At 38.5% G+C, this 26781-nt stretch overlaps 2 protein-coding genes across 2 annotated transcripts in view; both read left to right on the forward strand.

The window, feature by feature from the left end:
* LOC100647319 (neuropeptide SIFamide receptor) overlaps positions 1-26781 on the forward strand; it is a 63454-nt gene that overhangs the window by 26608 nt on the left and 10065 nt on the right. Inside the window, exon 2 of the mRNA XM_003401543.4 lies at positions 12899-12998. Coding sequence (XP_003401591.1) covers positions 12899-12998 — 100 coding nt within the window. The remainder of the gene's footprint in view (positions 1-12898; positions 12999-26781) is intronic.
* LOC100648148 (flagellar hook-length control protein) lies at positions 19579-22474 on the forward strand. Its single transcript, XM_003401550.4, has 2 exons — positions 19579-19732; positions 21732-22474. Exons 1-2 carry the CDS (start codon positions 19721-19723, stop codon positions 21975-21977), a joined length of 258 nt encoding a protein of 85 aa, XP_003401598.1. The 5' UTR covers positions 19579-19720; the 3' UTR covers positions 21978-22474.

Here is a 26781-nt window from a genome sequence, read left to right on the forward strand (position 1 = left end):
GGTGATAGTGTCTAGATCGGACGATTCTGAAGCCTGTTTCCTCCACTTGTCTTCTCCTTTCTTCCATTTGCCTCTTCGTTCGTCGCTTTCATTCGAGCGGTAACGAGTCGAAAGTAGAACACTGCGACGGAATCGTTTTTATCCGAAACCTCTGCATGTAATGAAAAGAATATATGTATCTATGTACTTATCTCCGGCTACGACATTTGTTCGAAAGAAGAAACGTGTACCAAGAAATCGATCTCAATTACGGATTGATTACGATGATATGTTTAGAACCGTACCAGATTCGTCTTTTGCTCTGAATGCGATGAATTGGCGAAATGTTCGAAGATTTTTAGATAACGAGTTTCAAACTGGATTAATAAGTTTTTGGGTTGTCGCGAAATTAAAACGTGCAAACGGATATTTTATCGATGAAATATTTAAGACTCTTGTCTTCGTTCCTACGACCTCTTCGTTTGATTCGTTTCGTTAGTACGTTCAAGAAGTCGCATGAAATGTTTTATAATTTACAGAGCGGAATCATTCTTTCAGGTGTAAGATATAAGCAGAGGAACGTAAAACATTGCAATTAAAATCAACGGTTATTTGACGGACGCATACATCTACGATTTAAACCAAACAAAATAAAAATAAATCAAAGAGCAAGGATATCTTTACAATAATTCCATTTTCTTAGATAGTTCCGAAAAAATCTTAATTTATATTTAACAAACATCCGAACGTCCTATTAATTTATTACTACCGAATATGTAAAACACCAATACCCTGTAAATTTCCCAGATCACGATGCTTCGTAGAATTTTCGTCTGGACTACAGGTTAGTGGTATGCAGATACATTGGAAGCGGTCTGCGATGTATCTCTATTTGCAGCCACTCTTCTGATTACGTGGACCGCTATTTACACTGCCCTTAACTGAGATTTTCAATGTCGAGAGGCTTATTTCTTCCACTATCGCGAATGTTCCAGAAGATCGAGCCAAAGAAGTACGTAAATAATTTCCGTGCATGGTGCAAGTAGAATATGTCGATAGAATCTTCATTCGTGGGATATTGATTTTGGGGAAAAATATCGATCTGTTAGCGCGCTATTTAGTAGAAGGATCATGATAATATATGTACGAGCAGAGTATTGCGCACTCTTCGTTTCCAGACATAAGAAGTTTGACAGTGTGCTGGTATTGCTGGTCGTTCGCACTAGGTCGATGGTAAAGTATGATGAAGTAACGTTGATTTTGTGGATAGAAATTATGATATTTAAGTTTCTATAGGCATTTAAAATTTAGTGGTACTGATAGGTATCTATGGATATTACATGAACACGTTTCATACCGATATCAAGTTTTGCTATAACGGTATTTTGCTACTTCTATTACCTTGCTCGTTCATTTTATCGTCGAGCCAAACTTTCCAAAAAATGTCTAATTTCTAGTAAGAATATCAAAGAACAAATTCAAACCTATCGTTTTATATGGGCACAAATATAGACATACATTGTAATGAAAATACACATCATCAGAGCTATGAAATTCGCAGAACTAAAATAGAAAATTCATAACTTTTGGCTGACAGTGTACTTTCAAAACAAACACGAAAGCTTACCAAGCTTAGGTTTATCGCCGATATTAATTCAGGCGCGGCTGCAAATTGCATTCTCGCTCCGACAGTAAATTGCGGTCCGACATATTGCCCATTTTCACGAAGGGACAAAACAGGAGTTCGTCGATTATCTCGTAAGTCTGTCGCCCAATAGGCGAGATCTGAAATGGCCACGCGAGCGAGCTTCGCACGAAACGAATGGCTCGAATAAGCGGCACTTTCGACCAGACCGATAATATCGTACGTGGATGGAAACAGCGTTGCATACGGGTTCCACTGTTCCACAGTCGACGTGAAAACTCTTTGGTGTCACGCGATGTTGCACACCGATTTCACTCTATTTTTCCTTCTCTTCCCCGTTCCTTTCTCAACCCCCCGACCGATGAAACGAAACCGGTTATAGGATTTGGGAGGACCGAATTTACGACTTTCGTGTGGCACCAACGTTCGCGTCGTCTATCGAATACAGTTCGATTATGGAGCACAGATTTCTCAGAGAATTATAGGACAGGTACCTCAGACTCTTAGATTCTTCATCGTAGCTCGCGGTTTAGCTATAAAATATATCTTATTCTATAAGTTTCGCTTTGAAACACTTTATATCGGAGATTTACTTAGGTTTATAAAACCACTCGGAAGTGTCTTGATGAAATGGCAATAAAGATTGTTAGTATCTGAATGAAATCGCGCGTGAGCTAAAGTGAAATCGTGCAAGCACCCTCGCGCCTTAACGAGAGAATAGACTCGCGAGTAGGTAAATCCTGTCTCATTTTGTAGATTTTTTCGGCTGCCTTTCACGGTTGCCCCACGGTTCGCGGAGATTTCGTTTCAACCGTTGCTCGGTAGATCGAGGCCGCATGTTCGGTGTTCAGCCGCGCAGAAACGTTCACGAATTGATAAGTCGGCTCGCTCCGAATAGAATTAGACCGCGTGTACCGACTGACTCCAGTTAATTGAGTCACGTTACCGCTCAGAGTTTTGTTCCGTTCCGAGTTAAATCTGTAGCTCAAACGAAAGAAAACGTTGCTTTTTAGATTGGACAGGTTGCAAAACCTGATAAACGAAGGAAAAGAAGGGTTAGGTGAATGGGTTAGATGAATCATAATTAATATATATATATACATATATTTGTGTAATAGTCGATTTGACCTATTTCATTCATCCAAATATAAAATACCAAATAAAATAAACAAATAATTCACTTGATAACTATATGAATAGTGATTCAAAGAGAAATCAATGGCTTATCAAAGTAAAATAACGTATAATTCCTCCAAAATAACATCTATTCAAGTATCGTTTAAATAATCATTTTCCAAATATGTATTTTACTCAAATGAAATATTTACCGAATACCGAAGTCGTTCGATTGGACGAGTCGAATTAACTCGGATCTCTCTGGCGATTGAAATGTCCCTCGAGAAGACAGAAAAAGGAACGCGCACTGTCGTCGTTCCCTCGTTGTTAAATTGAAATTCAAACTAGTCGCCAGCTTGAACCCTTAAGGAGGCCCGGTTGAGTGGTCTTCGATCTCTCTCGCCAAGGGAGGTAAAAGGACTTCGTCGAAGCTTTTCCGTCCGTTTCCACGTTTTCATCCCGTTCCGCCACCCGCTCATACTGAAGAACCTCGTTCTTTCTTTTGCTTGTATTCGGCCCAGTTTCGAAATTTGTCACGTTTCTTCGAGAAAGGGTATTATTTCCGCCAGTAATGATTATTCTATAGTATGAGACGTAAATGAAACTTAGATCTGAAGTTTAGGAATCAATGGAGAGGATTGAATCCGTTAATGAATCTTAGATTTTGGAACAAATTATGACATACGACATGTAATTCGATATATCCGTAGTTTTTTAATAAACTTTGTTCCGTGCGCATCAAATATAGTACATTGTTATAATTATTTAACAACGAACGAGTGAAAGGTTGAACGTTTGTAGTAAAGAAAAAACTACACGAAAATGAGCCAACAATCCCCATTCACACCTTCGCGTAATATTCCATTCCCTATCCGATATTTCTTCCATTTCGTTAAAATCATTTCCTCGAGAAGGCATCGATTTTAATCAAGATCTTAGGACAAAAGCCGCTCTACGTAGGCAAACTGGACAGACACTCGTCCGTTTTATATTTTTGGCAATATCTCTGTTTACGAGGGGAATCTCGCGTATGTCCGCAGGATGTTTGTCCGTAAAATACAACTCGCGTACACATCGAAGCGTTTAAGGAAAAATAGCGAGGCGTTAGTGTCCTGATCGATAGAAATGGACTGAGGTGAAATCGAACAATCAGAGACACATAACGCGCGTTCTAGAACGCTTTTGTTAAGATTATATCGCCGGGATAACTGAATCGAAGCTGCGTACTAGGACATAAACGGTACGTAGATACAATCTCCTTCCGAACTTCCTTGATCCCCATGATCGTCGTTTTCGGCAAACTTTCCGGTGGATAGGAGAACGGCTGTGAGGAAACTGTGGAGTTTGGCCAAGAAACTTGAATACCGATTGTGTTTTAGCGGTAGAACAACTCCGAGTTTTCATAATGGTTCCACGATGTACTTGAACAATGAATCTGCGAAGAATAGTTAAAGTAGTCTGTGGCAAAATTCAAAATGCAAAATAATAAGAGCGTGAACGTTGAACGATTATTATTTATTCGATAAAAATATTCTAAATAGAATAGAGTCGGTATAAATTAATGGGAAAATGTAACATTCACGTGCGAAAATAGAACGAGTGATTACAAAATAACGACAGGACATTATCTTGCGGACTCTACGTGCTGTTCAAAGGACTGGTCATTTAACAGGAAATCTTTTCGAAAGCGTTCTCGTAATTACGTTAGGCGTGTTTTTAATTGTACCGCACATTCTCATTACCGTAATTGCGTACAAGAGTTTGTACGAGCAATTGTTCCTGTCTCGTTCTTCCATTTTTGCGTAGGATGTAGCGTGTCTGTTTCAGATCTCTAAACTGACATACCGGTCGAACGATCACTTTCTACACGTTACGTTCGTTCCTTTATCAAGTTGCTCTCTTCCTTTTCAACTTCCTCCTTTGGACTAGCTAACCGCGTAATAATAACACCTGTCGCTGGAATTAAAGAAACGTATGGTGGAATTAAAAACAAAGTACCGTGCAACGTTGAATTACATGTAAAAAAGTTTGACGTGATAACCGACGATGATTGAAAATGGAAACAGATCTGAAACGAAGGAAAGAAGATCGATGGAAAGAATATAACGTCGCTGGCATAACGCAAAATAAATAAGGAAAATATTGAGACATTGATCGATCGCAAGTGCTTGATGATATACTTTTATCAGATTCGATAATTGATCGATCAGTGTGAGTGAGAGACAAAAGTTGTAAAAATTGGCATTCTATACATTCAACTCGGTTCGGTAAATTTAAGCGAGCTCTTTGGAATTTTTTTTAATATTCTAATATATCAATCCGATTATCTTTCTTTTTCTTTTTCCATATTCTCAAGAAATTTGATTTCTACGATTATATAAATTTACGTATCTGAAACTATACGAGCGTATTTTAGATTAGAAGATCACTGTCGCAGGATATAAATGTTTGCACATATTCAACAGCTGTATTTGTCTTTCCGATCCAATGGAATATTAAACAGGAACATTTGCGCAATGGAAGTACGTTTATTACAACTGTTTCAGAACATAAATTACATGCATTGTTTCGAAAACACATTTTGTTTGTCAGAACAGATATATGTGCGAACGAAGTGAATATAAATACGAACGACTGAGTTTTTCGTAAGTGTTTCCTTGAACTTAATACCGTATTTGTATTTTAAACGAGCTGGATTCTTCCAATCTTTTCTCCGTCGATCATATACATACATGTAATACGTGATAAATATTTTTTTTTAGTCAAATATTTTGCTCCGAAGAAATTACGCGCAAAAACGATAGAGAATAATTTATCCTTTCCTTGCTATCCCGTAACAAAAGAAAAAGTAAAACTAGTCGACCTAAAAAATGCATTAGATCTACTATAAATATATTTTAGGCGGACGTTTATAATAATAAGCATTAGATCAGATCAGTGTGAATAAATTACGAGCATGCGTATTCGCTTCACGTATCCATAATCTACTTGCGGTTTTGCATAGATTTTGTCTGGTCCTCTTCATTCTTTTTATATTTCCTTTTTATATTTCCTATACATATTGCATAATATCTTATAAAAGATTGACAAACCGATAAGGAGAGTAAAAGTTGTTTTAAACCAACTTTTAAAGACTGAGATGGAAGAAAGTCACGAATGCTTCGAGGAAATGTTCATTTTCGAGCTAGTCTTTGCGAGTTTATAAAAAAGAAAAGTTATAAAAAAGAAAAGGGGGCAATGCAACCAGATGTCTTAAAGTAAAAATATGCAAGTATCGAATTTATCATCCAAATACTTGGCGATAGAATTCCGAAAGTTATTGTTATGCAACAAGTTTCGATATAATATAAAGTTTCAATATAAGGTATCGATAAAACATTTGTCCGAATTACCAGGCAACAGGTTCGTAATTAAAGTTACGAGGGGAAAGGTCCATTTTGCCTACGCGTTCGTTCTCCGGCGTTTGCCCGTTTATTTGACCGAGCTGGTCCCTTTTATCTCCGTGGAACGGTGCATACAGGTTCGGTAGAGGTGTCCACCAGAGCGTAGACGGTGAAAGTAAAATACGCGAAACGTAGAAACGCACGCGCATAGGAAACTAAGGTTCCAAGCAATCGGGAAATTTTCACATTTACCTACATAATTTACAGGCGTACATGACTTTGCCCTTTCGATCGAATCTGTTCCACCTCTTGCCTCGGAATCTATGCTGTTTCGTAGCCTTCTTCTTTCGTCTCCCATCTACCATAACGTACTTACGCTGAAGTCACACGAAACGGGACGGATAATGTTAAACGCGCATTTTTCAATTTTCCATCGGCTTGCCAAAATTTATGAAAAGAACAAGCTTTGCTAGCGAGGTAAGAAATAAGGAAGTAATAAAAAGATAGCGGTAAGAAATAACCAGGCTAAGGCTAAGGTAGGTAGAATGATATGATACACGTAAGTAGAATGACAAGCTAACCCAAGCCACTGGAATTCGAGTAGGTAACTGGAAACCTTTGCCAGAGTGAATTTACTCTAGTGTTATTTACTCGAAATATCCCTGCAATTCAGTTCGGTACACTAATCGAGTCATTCGGCTTCAATTAATTTGCCAGACTAAGTCATCCTATGTCCTTTTTCGCCGTATTGCGCATGAAATTATCTTTTATATTTTTAGCGCTTTATTTCTCGATTCTACGAAACGAGGCATGGCAATTAGTCGTTAAAATCATCAACTAGTGGAAGTATGCGGTCTCGCATTAATCATTTTTCTAGGCCGGAGATCGTTCGCCAAATTACAAATCGCCGGTTCCGTTGTTTCTGACGGAGGTTAACACTCTAATCGTTTTAATTTTCCATTTGATCGGTGGCTCGCGTAATTGGGCGGAGAGATTTTGGACGGCGTGAAGAAGTACAAAGTATGGATACAGCACGATAATGTACAGACAGCAGCATCATCCGTTCAGCACCGGGCCAGAACAATCGGAATTCCGCGTACATCCGGTAAACGTGAAACGAATGTTCCACTGATTAAAAATTACGAGTGTCCGTAGAAATACGTTCTACTCGAGACTCGAACGAATTTTGAATTAAAGTAAAATATATCGAGCTTTGGGAATTGTTCGGTTTCTCTTTCGTGATATTTAATTTTAATCGAGATTCGACCAAGTATTATCTTAGTTGAGACGCAATTTAAAACATTGATTCACTTTCAGAGAGAAATCAAATATTTAATATCGTGTTGTCCATTGATCACGTGACGCGATATGTTTGAATACTTATCAAAGTATATACACTAATAGATTGTTATATTTACATTCATTTTCATTTTATATTCACATACATTTATATTCACGCATTCGTTTGGTCTTAATTACTGTTACAAATTGAAAACGGATATCAAATCCGATCAAACTTATTACCCTTTAAACATTTTACGATAACAACGGTTAATCGCTGATTGATTTGAATAGACCGATCATCGATTACGTAGTATCATATAAAATTGCAAATTAAATGGAGCAAAACAACGATATAAAGAGATATATATTTCGAGCGTCAATCAGTTTCTTATTTAGCCGATGGAAATGCTTGTTGGAAAAATAGTTGCTCTCAAAATTTCTTTCCCTTTCCTTCCTTATTCGATCGATTTTTAATGTGCGAAACAAAGCTGCTACTGTCACGCTCGTTCGAATGCTAATTCGTTTATCTATCCACTCTTGGAGCAGGTAACATGGCAGCAAAATTGATCAATCAGATGGCTGCTTAAACGAGTGAAATCGAATGCTTGAACGAGTACTTTCATTGGCCAATAATTCATGACCAATAATTTGATTTCTTGCAATTGGCAATCTTTCTCGCGATAGATCGTCGTATCGATCTTGCGTGATTCTTACGAATGGATAGAATAGAAACTATTCGAATAACCATAGCGAAAATATATAAAGAAATATTAATTCGCACAAAAACGAAGGATTTGACGATTTAAAAATGTTTTAATAGTTAAAATAAAATAGTATTGTTAAAGGTATCGACAGTTTCATGAAACGTTAACATAAAGTTGAACGCGTTACACGCTATACTACAAAATTTTACATACTAATTAAGTCATAACCAATATCTGAATATTCAAAAACGCAGCAAATGTTTTATACCGTTTGATTTTGATATTCCAAAGTATGTAGTGGTTATTTCAATATTCTAATGTAGTATCTCGTATAGTGAGTTAATTAAACGCTTTGATATCTCAGAGCGTAATAAATATCGCGTGAAACAAAGTGAAATATTCTATAGTAATAATTTTATTATTTGAAACTATCAGAACGAATCGGAAGATCGTTAATACCACGCAAAACGTTTCATAAATCACTCGGTAAAGCGATACTTTGCGAAATATCATTATGACAACACGTTTCTATTAAACAACGATCGTAATACCAATTAATAGAGCAAACACAAGTGAAACGGAAACAGAATCTTACAATCGTAAATTAGTCGCAATGGAAACGAGCTATGATATAAGCTACAATACGCGCCGTGTATCTTAACGTACGAACAAAATGCTTTATAAAAAACGAACACGTAACTCGGTGATGAATACGATGAAGAAAAATAACGAAACAAATTCCGTCCGATTTGACCCTGTTTTCAAAGTTGTAATTGCTTTTTATGATTTCACAAATTCCAATTTCAAGAAGAAGAGATTCTTAGATATTCGCTGTCATAACGCTTCGCGTATCATGCATGATTTCTCTATTTATCGATTCTTTCATAATTCTTCCAGAATCGCTTTCTTTCTATTTCTTACCCCGTTTGTTGCATGTCGAAATTTTTATATAGAGTCTTTATAGAAACTAACGGATCGTGGAGTGAAAGCGACCGCGACTGGTTTAAAGAATTTTTTACATAAAACATTACTCGAGAATATTTTAATTATCGTATCCTAAATAGTAGTTAATTTATTCTTAAAACAAGAATTAGAAGTTTGTCCTCCCACTTCAATTATCCTACCTAGATACACGTCTAACAAAACGTCTAACGAAACATTTACATATAATTTGCATATAAGTAGGTACGTGTCGTATAATTACACGTATACATAATTCTAATCTTTTTTCAGACCAATCGATTCCTTGTAACCAGTTTTCTCTCGATTTTTACTTATAGCGTCTTGTTCAAATATTACATTTGGTCGTTTTAATTCGCCAAATCACGGTATATATGCGCATATGTGTACGTAGAAACAAAAAGATACTATTATATAATAATATGAAACGAACAGCGTGGCAATTAAGACGCGTGTTGTAATAACCTTCTCTCCGATTGTATCTTGTAAATTGACCGTGGCTGTGGAGTTAGCCCCGTTACTCCAGCCAGCATTTATCGTTAATAGCCGATAATATCTCGTGTTAATCGCACGAGGAATGCGTAAAAAGTTGTCCCGTTTTTCGTCGTGCATGAACATGTTCACAAAATTATTCATGTTGCAAATTATACTTGCTTCTGAATCGATCTTATAATTTAGGAATTTCTTTCCTCTTATCCTCCACTTTGTTCTCACGTTTCTATTTATGTGCGCTTTAATTTCTTTTTAGTGTCATAGAGTTACGTCGAAGCGATTAATATATCATTCCAATCTTTTAACAGATAATTAAAACAATAATTGGTAAAATTTATAAATATGTATCTGCTCGAATAAATTGATCCATCTTCATTTATTTATTACATAAGCTCTTCGATATCATATTGCTTTATTGCTGTTTCTCAATATTTTGTATCTATAAAAATATGAGATACTTGCACAAATATCCGCTGTCTAATTACGATAAAGCGGTGATTGCGTTCCGTTGATTTCTACTCCCGTGAAACAGGCAGCATCCGTTTGAAATTCACGAACGAGACGAAAACAATACGTCGGAGTTCTTCGAGTTTGATACGATTCGGCCCTAGGTTTCATGCGCTTACATACAAGAGGTAAATTTATTCAATGGAAAAGTTGGAACACGTCAGATTGTCAGGATGCGATTGATTGCGAGTAAGCCCCGAATTTCGATGGATTTCGCGAAACTCTCAGACCAGATTCGTTCTCGATTCTGCGACGGATACACGTGACATTGCAGATTCATTCCACGGAACTGCCACATCTTCGATATGTACGCAAGCCTGCGCCGATAATGGGCCTTCATACAGTGGTAAAACATGGCGTCTTTCCTGATACTTCTGCATTTTCCTTTCTTTTTTTTTTCTTTCCTCCTTTCTTTCCTTTCCTTTCCTTCCTTTTTTTCTTTCTTCTCTCTTCCATACGAGTCCACCCGCGGCTCCCGGAAAAATAAAAAACGGGGAACGTAATTTATATTCTTTCCAATATTTGAGACTTGGGAAGCCACGCTGATCAACTTCGCTTTTGTCAATTTCATCGATCTTTGATTCTCAACAAACGAACGACTCGCTTCTATTAGTTTATCGCAAGAAGGTGACATAGAAAAAAGAAACGACAATATTTTCTATTCTTTATTTTCCAATTTATGCATTTAATCAACGTGCAGGTGTATCTAAAGCTACAAATATTTCTTATATACCTACGTATAATCATTATCGTACATTTATTATACGCCACTTAAGGCTCCTCATCTTCACCGTAATCAATTTCCAGAAAACCGTCGCTACGATATTTCTCTCGTGTTCCTCGTATATTTTCACGCGTCAACGTAACTTCCATCGGACAGCACGAAATTCCCCTGAGAAGCAGCACGTCATTCGCACGGCGAGGAAATCGGCGTGCAAAGAGCTAGTTCCTTTTTCCCGTCGAAACGGTTCGAATAGCAAGTCCTTTCAAGCTACGTCGATGCCGATTGTGTGGCCTTTTAGCGGCAGTCCAGCACCGAAAGTATTGTGTTGCGAAGTGAAGGGTAAGCGCGAGGCCTTATACATGAGAAAGGAACTTCCCGTAGGCCGTAGATCAACCGTTGCGCGAGATAATTATTTATTCCATCGAACACGTAACCAGCTGATAATCGTGCACGCCGCCTGCGTCAAAAATCCAGGTCTGCGGAATAACGACACCTATTCCTACGTTTCACGTCCTCCCATTCGAACGTTACTCGTATATCTCTCGCTTATTTCATGCTTCTCGACCAGACATCCGCTGAGGAAAGAATGGGACGCCTCACGAATATCACCCATCAGGGATCCAGACATCAAACCCAAAGGCGTACGAGAAACACTGTCGCATCCTGCAATTAATATCCGATCAAAGGGGCACGTGTTCGATACGCCGTGACTCGAATTCATCTTGATGCAATAGCTCCGATTGGAGTTTGCGATATGGTACACTGAGTTTTAGAGGGTAAATGTTATTCGATACGAGGCATCGTTGCACGAATGTACCAGGTTGGTACAATGGATACGTTGTTCGTTTAAATAGAATTCTGAATACGCGTAACTTACGATTAGTAGCAGACGTCCGTATTTTTCGTCGTCGTCAAAGACGCGCAATTTCTCTTGTCATCTTCCTTTTCCTAATATCGTAAAAGATCGTTTTTAAATCTTAAAAATATCTCCACTTTCCAAGAAACCATTTCATTTTGTTTAACGAAATTGTTCTATCTTCTATCCTTTTAAAGCTTTGGCTTGATCCGCGTTAAACTCTCTGTATAATATACGCATAAACTTTTTAATGAATCCGCTACACCATCTTTTAATTTTAATATGAATTTTCTATTAATTAGTTAATTACGCAGAACACGCGCAAAGAAAACAGCTTCCAGAAGAAAACCTTTTATACAATTTATTGCGATAATTATTGTAAAGGATGAAATTATGGAAACAACTGTTAATTAAAGCCCATCAGAACGACGCGGCGTCCGATAGCAGAATTCCTAATTAAATTCCTTCGCAAACGAACAGAGTTTGCGTGACGAAAAAAAAATTTCATAAGAAAGTTACAAGAACGAAAGTAATCTGTTTTTGCTGTCATGATAACGAAATAAGAAGGAATTGCGAGAAGCTTTAAAACGACATGCAATTACTATACGACATTGCGCTGTATCCAACACGCGGATACATACGTAAGTGCATATCTACTATTCGTTATTATGCAAGTGTTTTAACCGCTCTGCATTTACGTTTTTGAAACCAGTTTTCCCGGACAATTAACATCAAACGGCACATCCATGTAAATCACTGCAGACTTTGAAACGTGTTTCCACTTTGCGAACGATATTTCGCAAAACCACGCGAAGATGCAAAATTACTTTACGAAAGAATAAGACGAGGTATATTTACACTTAAAATTATTCTCATTCCTGCGAAACAGCTCTTTGTTTCAGGAGTAAGACTGTTAGGAAGGAATCCTACGCTTTTGAAAGCGAAATATATCATCCGTTTTCGAAAAGTTAGAATAATTTCAACTAGAGTTAATATACAGCGAAATTGTTACTGAAAATCGAGGAATTATTTCCTGTATCTGAAAACTTCCAAACGACAAATTATGATTATTTTAAAGTTTTACAATGTCCATTTACATTTTTATCAGAAAGAACAACTTTGCGACATACACTTTTCTTTGCTTTCTTTCCTTTTCTCTCCAAAAAGAACGGAAGTCATTTTCGGCGAAAAGTGCACCTTTACTCGATCGTCTGACTTCGAACGATAAACGGTAAACTTGTGTTTCAGCATGGTTCCTGGGATGGTTCATGTGTAAAGCCGTCGCTTATATACAAGGCGTTTCCGTGGCGGCCTCTGTCTACAGCCTTGTTGCGGTTTCCTTGGACAGGTATGTACTACATGTACATTGAACTTTTCAAAGAATGATTTCACCCATGTTCGCCGACGCTCTCCTGACATTCGATATACAACGCATGGTTACTGTAAAAGTCGTTTTAATCTTCCCATTTTATCCTCGAACATTCTTAAATTCTCTTTCGCGTAAAAAATAGTTTCTTTTGAAATTTATACATTTTCTTTTTTCTTTTTTTCTTCTCTCTCTCTTCAAAAAGTAAGCAGATCGAAAGATATAGAATACTGTTTCGTTGATGGTGCTTTTCTCAAAACCTTTTGACTGAAAACACTTTTAGGAAGTACGGAAGTGTGTTCAGCGACGGTCAGAGCGATAAAATTTCTCATCTATATTTCATCTTCGAAATGGAAGTATCCAAAGTCTTTTGGTCCCTTGCCGGCACAACAAACTGCGATAAATTAATAGAATAGCTCCCATTCGTTTTTCTGCCCCTCTTTCTATCGTAATAAATCAGAAACAACTACTGACCAACCCTTATTGTTAGCTACTCGAACCGCTAAAAGATGGGATAAAAAAAAGGAGGATGTTTTTATCCGAAATAAAGAACAAAGTGCTTCTCGAAATTTCCTAGAAATAGTATTCGCGTGTCTTAATAACGTGATTTTAATATAATAATGTCGTTTTAATGACAACTCGTTTGAACACCGTTGGAAGTTCTGAAATCTATGTAACTTATCTACAAAATATTAATTCGTATGAATATAAAATATGATCTATACGTTTAATGGCAAACAACTAGTTTCAACGAACGATTTCTCATTCCAGTTCTTCGTTTCTAACATCTGATTATGTCTTCTTTCTTCGCGAGAAGAAAAACTAAATAATCATCGGTTTCGATCGTTCGAAACACCTTGTTATCGAGACACCTTGCAGCTAGAAAAGAAAACAAGATAGAGAACGAATATATGGCATTGTCGCACGTATGTTGAGAAATCGCAGACGCCATTAACGCATATTCTTTCCTGACATATTTATTTCTCATTTACGTAGCCATGTGTAACAATTATAGGTTGGATTACGGGAGGTTACGCATATGTTCGGTCGCGTACCTCCTAGTTATTATGACATTCTAGCTGCTCGTAATCGGTGTTTCCATTAACATCGTAATAAGAATGTATGATGAGAAATATAGCATTGAATGGCCACTAGTTATTTCTTAAGAAAGCGAAACCTTGAGTCTATAAAAACGAAAAATTCGGACCAACAATTTATAGACATTAAGATATTATCGAATTGGTGAAAATGTAACGTTTGTTTCCAGAATGAGAACATAAATTTCTTTTGTTTCATTTCTTATACGAATCCATTGCTTTTTATAATCCTATTCTACCATTTCATAAGCTTTTTAATCCACCGAACAAATTTTATTTAACACCGTCGTAAAAATAATCGATGATACAGTTCAGAAATTCTCGAAAAGCGGCATTTCAATCAGAAAATCAAGATACTTTCATTCGGTGGTTTAATAATTTTACGTTTTGACACTAGAAGATAATCAGAAGAGTAGGAAAAAGTTTTCTGCTGTGACGGTAACGTTATTTCCTTTTAGCCTTTGTAAAGAATCCAACGTGTCGTAAATGTGTCTTATCCACTCATATGTTTACTGTCGTATCAAACTTTTAGGAATAGAGTAATGACACAGATTCTTTTACATTCCGCTTGTACATGGAATCAGAAAAATCAGGTCGAATGAGAATTCAAACCAAAGCTTTCAGATAAAGTCGAGAGCCGTGTCTCGTAAACATGATTCGAAGAAACGATGGAACTTTACGGCACAGCTAGTACTTTTACCAGGAAAAAACGATTACCGAAATGCAGATATGAAAAAAGTGATAAAAAAATAGGTTGTCCAAGTAACGAAATAATAGCAAATGTAAAAGAAGAAAAAAAAGGATCGGAAATATACGAAACATACGATAGAATATTAATTGAACGACGAACAGGATCTAGCTCTAGGGAGAGAAAGATTTCCATGATACGTATATTACAAAATTATTCCCATGCACATATCGATAAGAAGAATAAAGCGAGCCTCTTTTACTTGATCTTTACATAATCTCACTAACTGCTATCCTCAATTACTTGATCATCCGATAAGTTACCTAGGCATGACGTTTATCATATGAAAAATCTTCAATCGGTTATAATTAATCAGTATAGTTAATAGCAAATAGTATTGATAATATTAATAACGAAAAAGACTAAATAATATAATACCCAATTTTATTCTTTCGTCAATATCTACATCTGGGATATTATAGAGGTAAAGCGAAGTAAAGAATTTTCGATCAATTCATTATTTATTATAAATATTTTCTACAATCCTGTAAATTTCATACATAATTGAATAAAATCGATTGACGGCTCTTACCTCGGTGCCTTTATCGTCCTCCACCATCCGAATGGCCTGTTGCCAGCAGCAAGGAAATGGACAAAAGGAACGCCTGGCGTCTCGCGAATAGAATTTTTTTTTTAGACGCTCGAGGCCTCTTCTTTACATCTAAAACGAAACGTTTGGCATCGTTTGCGAATTCTGGTGTCGTTCGCGAACCTTGCCAACGGTTTCGTGTCGTCTTTCGGCGAGGTTTAAATTTTCCTTCCTTTGAAAACGCGAAGCACGCAGAGCGAAATTTCTCGAATCAAAGCGAAGGAAGAAAGTGTGAGCCGTATTTCGAAGCAGCCATTTTGTATTAACGATATACAAACCGATATAAGTCTCGTAGTGTTGCAATAAAGATAATATACGTTTAACCGAAGCTAATAACCTGGACGAGTTTCACTTTTTTTCGCAAGATGTTAGATACGGTGAAGAGGGCAATGCGGATGGCGTCGTTTGGTGAACGCACTTTGCGATCCAATTGCTTAACTCATGCACGCAATTGATGAAGGAAATCGTTGTCTGGTTGAGCTTGTTTGTTTGTCACGATTATCGGAAAATGTTTGGGAAAGCTTTGGTATACAAAGTGATCCAAACAAGGCGCGACGCGAACGAGAAACGCTGCAATGGCGGCGAATTAGAAGAACAAGAAAATACGTATGTAGAATGTATTCTTCCTTTGTAAGACGAAAGAACTTCGTATCTCTGCTCTTGCAACGTCGCTCGTTCTAAGCCGGCTTAAAGCGCCACGAACTGCTCCCTTAGAGATATCGACTTTGTTCTTTTTGAATCGAATAGTTCAGGCGGGCTAACTACCAAAATTTCCAGCTGGTAGATCGTATTTTGATATTATATATAATATGTACATATATTATAGTTCTTTGTCTATAAGGGATAGTTTAAAAAATTCAAATCAGGCATTACAGTTACTCGAATTTTTAAAATTAACCACTCTAAACATTACGAAACTCGACCGACGACCTCACACGAATCGCTAATAACCCATTATGATTATTACGACAACGAATGCCCAATTAAAGGAAAAGAAGAATTGCGATAAACGAGACACAAAAAAAAAGAAGAAATTTAAATTCGATTAAGAATACGTCGAATACCAAGGAAAGAAATGACTGGAGATCCAGCAAAATTCCCGATAAATGATTTTCTATCAATTTCACGTCAGACGAACTGACTAGTATCACGAAATAGTTTTACACGATCCTCGGAAGCGATCGATCTTACTGAAATTGCCTGGCAAAAGGGAGCATCGGTGACTCGGAATTGTCTTAGCCTTCGATCAACCCTGGGGCAGCGACGCATTACTCTCCCTACCTTCGTTCGCCCTCTTTCTCTTGCTTCTTACTGCTGTTCTGTCTATAGAACGAACTGCCAACTACGAAAATACATACATCTTCCAGTCTTGTTCTCATATCCGCGCGAACATCTTCGACAGAAGCTGCAGCTGACCTATCGACCTGCGTAAATCCACTAACACGAATCCATCGTGGACTTCCTCCTTCTATGCCCACAAATTCACGTCTCGTGCAATTTCAAACGATATTATTGAAGCTTGACACACTCGGCGGGGTTAAGATAGATTTGGAACACTCCCTTTGTCTTTTCAATGCTGCGACTAAGTTACGTAAGACACGTTGCTACGCTATAATGTAATCGTTGCTCGTACCAAAGAGGTACGTTATTTACTCGGGAAAGAAAGGAAAGAATCGAAGATTTATGAAAGTTTTGTCACCTTGTTGCATCTAAAAATATACTACGTCAAACTGTATAGCATGTTTTATTTTCAATTTATTCTACAGTAACCTGTAAAGTATCTGTAACTTATACAAATTTCTATAAGCATCGCATACGTCGAAGCGTCAACAACTGTTACCGCTTCCTATTCTTTCTGCTTTCAATATCATGAAGATCTATAAAAATCTCTTCAATCGGTTTAATATTTGAGAATTTAAAATATAAAATACACCGAACGCTGAACAAAAATACTAGAAATAGAAATTATCTACGTATATACAAGTACTGCGCTGTTTGAACAGACAAGTAATCGAAAATTTATTCGCGAGTAACGCGGTTGTCTTATTGCTACCTTATTACTGGCTGTTTCGTCGAATTGTAGTGTCGGATTAACAGATGTTTTATTGTTTATGCATTCAGGAAAAATTTAAACGTGAAAAAATGAATCGAACGCGCTTAAGTTAAAAAAATGTATTACTTAATACTCGTTGTGGTGTTTGATAGAATTTAATGACATTATAATCTACATAGTCTGGAAGATAGGATAGACGTCGGGATGCCTTTAAGCGGTATCGCATTTCACATTTGATATCGATAAGCAACCCAGCTCTTGTTCCATTTTATTAGTAAACCGGCCATTTCACCGTAAGTCAATCATATTTCGTATCCATCGAACGCAGACTTCCGCGTGGTTGACACATGACACCCGCCACACTTGTTACACGTCCAAAGACTCTGATCTTTCACGCACAATAAAGAGAACGAATAATCCGCTCTTGATTACACGCAATTACATCACCAAGCGATCGAAGATCGATAATTGGCAGTGATTCGTCGCGTAACAAAAGACAATGCCAGTTGGCGCGATTCCGCCGATGGTCCACCAATTTGAAACACTTTTCTAGTATAACGAAGCAAGGCTCTACTCCTATTAAATCAAACAAAAATAAGCTGGAAATTGAAACGTACTCTTAGGTACGACACGTTTCGATCGGAAATACTTTCCTTTAGTCGACATTAGACCTTGTATGAAGTAATAGGTGTGAAGTAGAATTTACGTCATATTACGAATTAAATGACTTCACGGTAATAAATGACCGTGAAAGATCGGTTTTTTCAATGACGGTCTGATAATTAAGCAACTTGTATCCCGAATCTCAGGCACAAGAAAATTGAAACTTCAGTTTTTCTCCACTTACCTTCGGCAAATTTAAAGTGTAATGTATCTAATTTTCAAACCACGTACTAATATCGAAAGCTTATATCTCTACATTTCATAATTGGAAAAGGCTAATCGTATAGACAGATTTTCCTTGCGTATTTGTAACTTTATTTAATATTATGATAAAGCGAGATGGAGAGCAGAAGCTGCTTCGAATTTTCCTTAAATATGGAATTCACGATTCGGACAATTTTTATATTACATTTACCGAATTTAAATCGACATAAGAAAGTTCCATGAGTATCGCGATCATGCATGACAATCGATAACATAGATTTGATATTTTCCGCGTGAATCTCTCCTTAATTCATAACAAATTTATTCTTTCGTGTGATTGATAATGTCAATAATGATAAAATAAAACGAAAGTGGATTAGTGGAAGCTGTCGCTGTAGTATCGTTTCCTGTATTACACCCAGTGCTTTCAGCTAATTTTTGCATTATCCACTTCCTTGGATATTTGGTTTGCTATTGGTTTTTGAAGGAGATCGATAATCTATAATAATAGGCATCTTTCGAAAAAAGATTAGCGACATCCATCTTCGGGAATTCTATTCCTTTCTTTTTACACATAGAACTCGTGTCACTAAATTACTTTTTAAAAGTATAGACACTAATGCTAATCCTTTCACGACACGGCTGATCACTAATTTTAAGACACCCTATAGGAAACATATACCGAGCTCCACATAAACATTAGCAAAAATTATTTAGAGTCAACCGTTTATTGATCGAAAGGTGAAAAGGTGTTAATTTATGCATATGTGTAACATCCGATCGGTACCCTACGCTTCGTAACCATTCTCGATCCCGAAGAAGCTCGAAGGATTCCTCTCCAAGGATGTGTTTGGCGCCCATAGAGCGGCGTAAAGTGGCCGAAGAAGACTTTGACTGAATTTTTTTCACGAAATCAGTCCGCGTTTAGAGCGTGCGGTTTTACTTTTTCAGCTGGCGTTGTTGCACTTACCCCGACCTAACCAGGGTCTGTGCGGGTGACCCACACTTTCGTATCGTTTACACAGACAACGAAACTGTTTCCACGCGAAGTGTCTTAACCCAATTCCCGAGAACCGATCGCGAGGGGTTGAAAGCACGTGATTGGCCACATTCGCGTTGTTTAGAGCCGATACCGAACGTGGATTGGCTAAACGGCACCCCACCTCCGTTCTTAGATCGGCTGACTCAACACGCCGATGCATAACGTCAGACAGTAATGGAGGGCCACGTGATCAAATTTATAGCGATTTTTTAAAACCGACTTTTGTATAAAAGGACCGCCGCCCGGTACATCCAGCATAAGCTTACCTACTTTCGAGAAGTAAACAAGCAACCCACAACCCAATCAACATGTTCAAGTTGGTAAGAAGAATATCATATTTTATATTACTTATTTCCATCGCTATATTAGATTAGATAAATAGAGTTTTACTTTGTCGATGTTACGTGGGTGGGCGAAATCGAGCAACGAAACGGTTCTAACCAGCACGATTTCACTTGGAACAGACAGATATACCGCATACGTGAGCCATTCAAGACAAAACGGCTATATATAATTTAGCAGCGATAGATATTAAGTTTCATTTGGTTTCAAGTTGGTTTTAATAGACCATGTACGAATAAACTACGGTTTTCGTTCACCCTTTGGTTATTTCTTCGATCTTGGAATTTTTGACGTATTCGAGACAGGGATACCGATTAAAAAATTGTATAAATTTTCTAGCTTCTTTACTAAAAGTATTACAAGGGGAATTAAATTATACCAGTTTCGCCCGTTTTGATACCTTGCCTAGTAACTGGTGGACTAAACACTAATATTCTCTCAAATGCGTATAATACATAATCCTACCTATAGTATAGCATAATTATGCAGAATTCGTAAGACAACTTTCAAACGTCCTTTACATTTCTCGTTCAACATCCAGCAAAATCGTTCTATTCGAAATTCTTTTTGGAAAATTTTTAGATTCACGAAATACCTCTACAGCTTCTCCCTATTTTTCTAAACACAAAACGGAATTTCTCGTCGGTGAGGCTGCCCTTCTCGGCTAATTTGCATATTAACCGCATTCGCGAGCACATTCATACGAAGGACTGGCTAATCGTCCGATCGAATCACCGTGGAACGTCGCGGCGAGGAAAATTCCTCCGTTCACTCTGATCTTCTTTGATCGATAAAGCATTTGATTCCCGCGGCAAACGCGTCAAGTATCGCGCCGTGACCTTTCCGAGCACATACATCGGTGCGGTTGTACGTTCACTCGGACGGACACCAGCGTTTCCGTCCGGTCACAAAAATCTACGAGAACGAGCGAAACCACTGAAGCATGCACATTGTTGGCCAACTCTACTCGCGAACGCAGTCGGACAAAATGGAATGCGACCCGCACCACGGACACCGCGCTCTCGCTTTTTCCCCGGTTCGAAACCGATCTCGCGCACTCGCCTGCTCGCGTGCCGCTCGTCCACGACACTTGCTTTACGTCGTTTTATTCCGATCTGCACGTTTCCATGCCATTTTTTCGGGCAAGGCGGTGTTATAGACGGTACTATAGAAATATAAGTTTGAAGGCTGATATTGATTCGTACGTAACGTAAATTTTCAGTAAGTTTTTGTACATTTCGATCAAATCGATTTGTGAAATTTTTCTATAATCGTTGGTTGATATAATTTTAACGCGATAGTGTCGACGTTATTACGGACATCGTGCGTATTTTGCATAAAAGCTTAACATGCTTGAGAAGAAGTAGAATATGGTAGTCGCGGACCAGCCGTATGGATTTAATCAAGCAGTCGGTCTTTCGTGAAATTCTACGATCAACAGACGCGTACTAATTTTATCATCTCCGAAATAGCGTTAATCGCCGTTGGATATTTCGCTTATTCTTTTTTTAATCATACCACTTTCACACTAGCATATCGAACTACTACGGAGTATCAAACTACTAAACAAAATCTATATCGGTCAATTCATTCTGGGAGTCTCCGATTGTCCAAGAATCTTTTCCTCTGGGTCATGATTATCACCGTCGGAAGAACCACCAATTCGAAACAATTTACTTTTTCATTCTTACTTTTCCTTGTATCTTTCACGCCGGCGATTCCAAGGACACCAATAAACAAATACGGGTCTCGAACACGGCTTAACGCGATTAAAGCGTTCTCTTTGTTTCCATGTAAGAACATAATCGCTGGAAGATTAATGCTCGAATTAGATACACGACCGCACTGTGCTACGATTATTAACTATGTAGAAGGTAAGAAGCCGGTAGAAGAACGTAGATCGAGGATCTAAGGGGTTGGGTTGGTAAGAGAAGAGCCAGAGGTAAACTAAGAATCGCACGTGCTGTTTTCCCACAGGCTGTTCTCGCCGCCGTCCTGGCTGTCGCTACCGCCGCCCCTGGTGGTCTCACTGGCATCATCGCTGACCACGCAACCGGCCCAATTACGGCTCCCTTGGTCGTCTCGCACGCGGCTGCTCTGGCACCAGCTGCCCACGTGATCGCCCAGCCCGTTGCCCCCATCGTCCGCACCGCTCCCATCGTCACCAAGTCCGTGCTGACCGCCGCACCCCTGCCCCTCCTTTCTGCGCACGGCTTGCATTAGATGACAACTGATTCTATCTTACAACCACCAAGTCACGACGAGACAGCCCCCCTAGAAAACACATACACACACATACACACACCTTTCTAATCCCTCGTAAATCGTCCCCACCTCCAAACCAGGCAAAAAAACGAAGCAGCGAAATTGAAGAAAAAAAGCACGAAGGGAAAGATAGATCATAGCTCGAGGATGGAGCGAGAAGAACAGCCACAATCGAGAAAACTAGTAAATCAATTGTTTCATTCCTGGTCATCTCCTGATCATAGAGACGACGTCCAGCTTTTTTCTGGACACGCTCGGTAACACGATCCGCGACGCGATCCAAAGATCAAGAATCGCGTCAGAATCGGCTGGTCTCTTTCCTTTCGGCGACCATTTGCCGCCCTGAGATCATCAACGCAATTCGGACATTCGCATCTCTATCATTGCACCATCATCCAGGACCCTTTCCCTTTGGTCATATGGAATTTTAATAAAATTTTATTTAAAAAAACAAACAATGGGATTCATGTATTTCGTTCTAGTTTCTACCGTGTTTCGTCTCGTTCCTCAATCGTTCCAACATGTTCCTTCTCTGATTTCACGCGCCAAAAGAAGCTTGTCGGAACGAAGCAACTCCATCGGGGTAAAGTTTCGAACAAAGTACCCAGCGTTCGAGCGTTCGAGCAAGTATCGAGCGTTCACCCTGCTTCCAGAATATATATCTTATCCGACGATAAAACAAAACACACGCAAAGATACTTTGCGTTCGCGTTGCAATCGCAGACGCGGGAAAACGGACGCCGCACCGTCGCGCCGTTACACGCAGATGGTCATATAAACGATGCATCCCCGTAAACGACGTACGTGTCTCCACCCTGCTTTCGCATGAATCTGGCCTTCGACGATTCTTCCTCCGTTTTACGACTGTCCCAAACAATCTCTCCCCTTTAATCCCTTTAGATTTTCCATGCTTCTCCTTGCGAACAACGCTGTCGAATCTCGTATCGGCGGCCTCTTCTCGTTTCCATCGTTCGCAATACGCTGGAACTCGAGTGGAGCAGCGTTTGCCAACCATCCCGCAGATTTTACAGTCGATATAAAAGACGACGAACGAGTGTGGCGGTGAAATTAGCCGGAAAAGGGAAATGGCTTTGGATTCTACTGCAGTTGCTGCGGCTACCGCGTGTTTTACTTTAAACTTTTACTTTAAACATCTCAAATCGGTAAGAAGTTATTCGTCACGCAATTGTTGCCTTTGTGGTGTATAATCCTTAGTCGTAAAGATTATCGCACAGGTGAAGAAATTGGCTTGGCTTCGTCATCGGTAGAGATACACGGATCCTGGGTGGTACCATTTGTAGCCATGAGCGTAGGATAGAGGCAGAGTCGCGGTGTGGAGAGGTAACACCTTCGCGTAAGGATGCCAGTAGACCAGTGGGGGTGCTATTACTGGTGGCACTGGAGCTGGTGCAGCGAATACCGCCAAGATAGTCATGGCCAGCAAAAGAATCTGTCGATAAGAGAAACATGTTATTTTATATCCTTTCGGAGTTATTATTAGCAACATATGAATATTTACATTTCCAATATATTATTAGTAAATTATTATTTTTAAAGTATTTGCTTCTCTTCGTTGGACCGAACATTGGACCGAAACAGATACAGCTAAATTCAGAAAGCGGCAAAAGTATTTATTTATACCCCATAAATTTAAACGGAACAATGCATGTTACGAAATTAAATAACGATAAATTATGTGTTTTCGTTTAGTAGGCAATTTATTTGACAAAAGTATCACAGAGGCTTTATAAAAACATCCATTATTGTATGTATAAATCGATGTTCGTATATATGCGCCACTTTATAGCTTTGTAAACACATAGTAATCGATAGTTTATACAGACAACACAGTATTTCTTTCGCATGGTTCGTAGCTCGTTTAAAGCTTACCGTTTTCATCGCTGATACGTATGTATCGATTATTCCATTAATAACTGTCAAATTAGTAGAAGATTTGTAGGAGTAGTCTCGTTAAACCGACTGTATTTGCATCCTTAATGTTTACCATGCGTCTAAAGTGAAGCACAATCGAGTAAGTAAATAAAACTGTCCATATCGAGAAAGACATAGAATTATCGATTTCGTTAACAAAAGCTAGGTAGGACAGTGATATTTGATTAGTTTGTCAAGTATACCGCAACGAAATATGATTTTAAATATAACTCAAGTATTTAAACCAAAAACAGATAATATTATTAACATCGATGTTGAGATTAAATTTATTATCATAATTGTAGAGAAATGAGATTACAAGTGATAGATATAAATATTTGTCGCTGGTAATAATATACATCGGTTGAGACAGCGTCTGACCGTAAACGATCTACTTTCACTTGCTTCCTAATATCTTCTTCGTCATCTCTTATCTCGATACTTTACTCGATCTTTTGAATAATAAATAGTTTTAATACAAAATCTTTTATACCACATCGAATCAAAGTTATTCAAATTAACGATAAATTTGGAAACATATAAATTTATTTGCAATATTAATCGGGATTGGCCTATTTTACTGTTTATCGTATTAGAAACGATTTCAAATCGTCTATCTACAAAAGTTTAACAATTTATTATTGTTACGCTTGATTATGTAACGTGTATCGAAAGTTAGTGTAAAAATGCTATTCGTGCTGATGTACTCGTGTTGTAACGAACGAAATTAATTGGTATTTTTATAAAAGTACCAGGGATCCGGTGCAGTCGTCCAAATCGACGCTAGATGCAATTAAAAATTTTTTATGAAAAATAAAAGGTAAAGTATCTCGCTCAAACTACTACAAAATGAAACAAATGTCGTTATGCAAAAATAATAACGAGTACGGGTATTATTCTGTAAAATAACTGATTTACCCACTTTCAACGTAATGATCTGACCGAAATAAAAAACGAACGTTGTAAGAATTTACGACATATTCTATCAAATTTATCGATTTCGTATATTATTTAACACGAACCGTTTAAAATCGGTATCGTTTGTCGTAACAGATACTCACCTACCCCGTACATGTAGTAAGTAAGCGCATATAGGGTATACGTATAATGGATATACTTGCCAGCTTGAACATGTTAAACGTTTTATCGGCTTTTCCGTAGGCAAACACGAAAAGGACACGGATCGATACTGCTGTTAGCTCTACGGAAATCGAACTCTTTATATACACGCGCCGAAAGCTGTGTCGTCTTCGTTGTTCACTCCCACTCGTGCGCTCCCAATGGCCTCAGCAGCCTTCGTCATTCCCGATAATCCGTATCCGCGAATCGAGCAATTTTTTCGTCCTTCCTAATCCCCGTTCGTCTTCCCCTCCGCGGAATACATGGAGGCTGGCTTCAGAGGCACGAAGGTTAGCACTTTTGCGTTATAAATATGCAACGGGAGAGACGCGCGCCACTCGGAAGAAACAATGCAGATGAGAACGCGGACAGGTAGATCGGTATCAGCTGGACGTTGATTTATAGAAGGACTCTTCGACGTGGACAACGACGAACGGTTGTGTTCGTTTAATCGAAGGACGCGACTATTCGCCGAGCGAAGCTCTCCCATTAAAATCCGATACCGAGAAAATCGAAATCGTTCGTGTCGGAGTCTGTCGCGAAGCGACAACAGGCCATATTCGCTAATGGGCGTGTCTAGGTCCTTGTTGGAACGGATTCGAGTTGGACAAGAGCGTGTAAGGATGAGCACGTACCGGTCAATTAACGGAGGCGAGGAAGAGACATCTTTTCGACCCTCTTTGATCGTTCAACTGTTTCCTTTGCTATGATAAGACACCGTTTACCGTATATTCGAGGGAAACTGGACTGAAGGTTGCCGACTTTGAGCGATACAAAAAGAAAAATAATCGAAAGGTCGTAACGAGCTACTGTGTACGAAACATCTCGAGAAAGAAGTTGCTTGCTACAACAATGAAATTTCTAGGATGATATTCTCTATCGGATCCAAAGACTTCGAACGTGATTACTTAACAAATTCTTAAGAAACGACACCTTATCTAGGCAAGACTCGTTTCATAGACCGCGATACAGGAATGTTGAATTGCCATTGGGTCGCATAAAAGGCGCATTGCTATACATATCCATTCTTACGCAGCAGCCGTGCGCCCGTCCAAGCGTAACGGAACCGACTGTCTTTCGAAATCGCCGATAGAATATATCGAGATTTCCATAACGAAGGCATAAAAAATGAATGGTTACGTTTTCCGCAGCACGACTCTGTGTCTGCGTAGGTGTAGCCTCGTATCCCAACGTTGTAAAATCTCGATTCCTTCGTGATCGATAAACAATGACAACGTTCGCTTGTGCTAGAACGTCGTTACGCGATCTCGCGACCGTCATAGGTTGGCCTCGGTCGCTAGCAGCTTGTTTTGGCACTTTCTTTGTGAGTGTGATGGGTCTCCTTAGTTGAAAAACTCGTTTATCGAACTTGTTCCAGGGATTTACAAAATATGCTCGATTCGATGTTAGAAGAGATGACCGTTTCTCCGATCTAGCGCATTGTAAAATGTCTAAAGTTTTAATCGATCAAATTTGAAAGTCGCTTGTGATATATCATGTCAACTCCATAGATTGAAACGTAAAAAATATGTTGGTTCCTACAATTTATAAAATACGTAATTGTCAAATTAACTCGAAGCACGTCCTCTCGTACAACTCGAAACGTATCGATTATCGTTTCACGTTCCGAATTAACAAAATTTTTAACGAAAATTTACAGAAACCAAGTTATCGTCAACCATAAGTTCTCGATATCCTAAAATATACACGA

The sequence above is a fragment of the Bombus terrestris genome, chromosome 15 (genome assembly GCF_910591885.1).
Source record: "Bombus terrestris chromosome 15, iyBomTerr1.2, whole genome shotgun sequence".
NCBI lineage: Eukaryota > Metazoa > Arthropoda > Insecta > Hymenoptera > Apidae > Bombus > Bombus terrestris.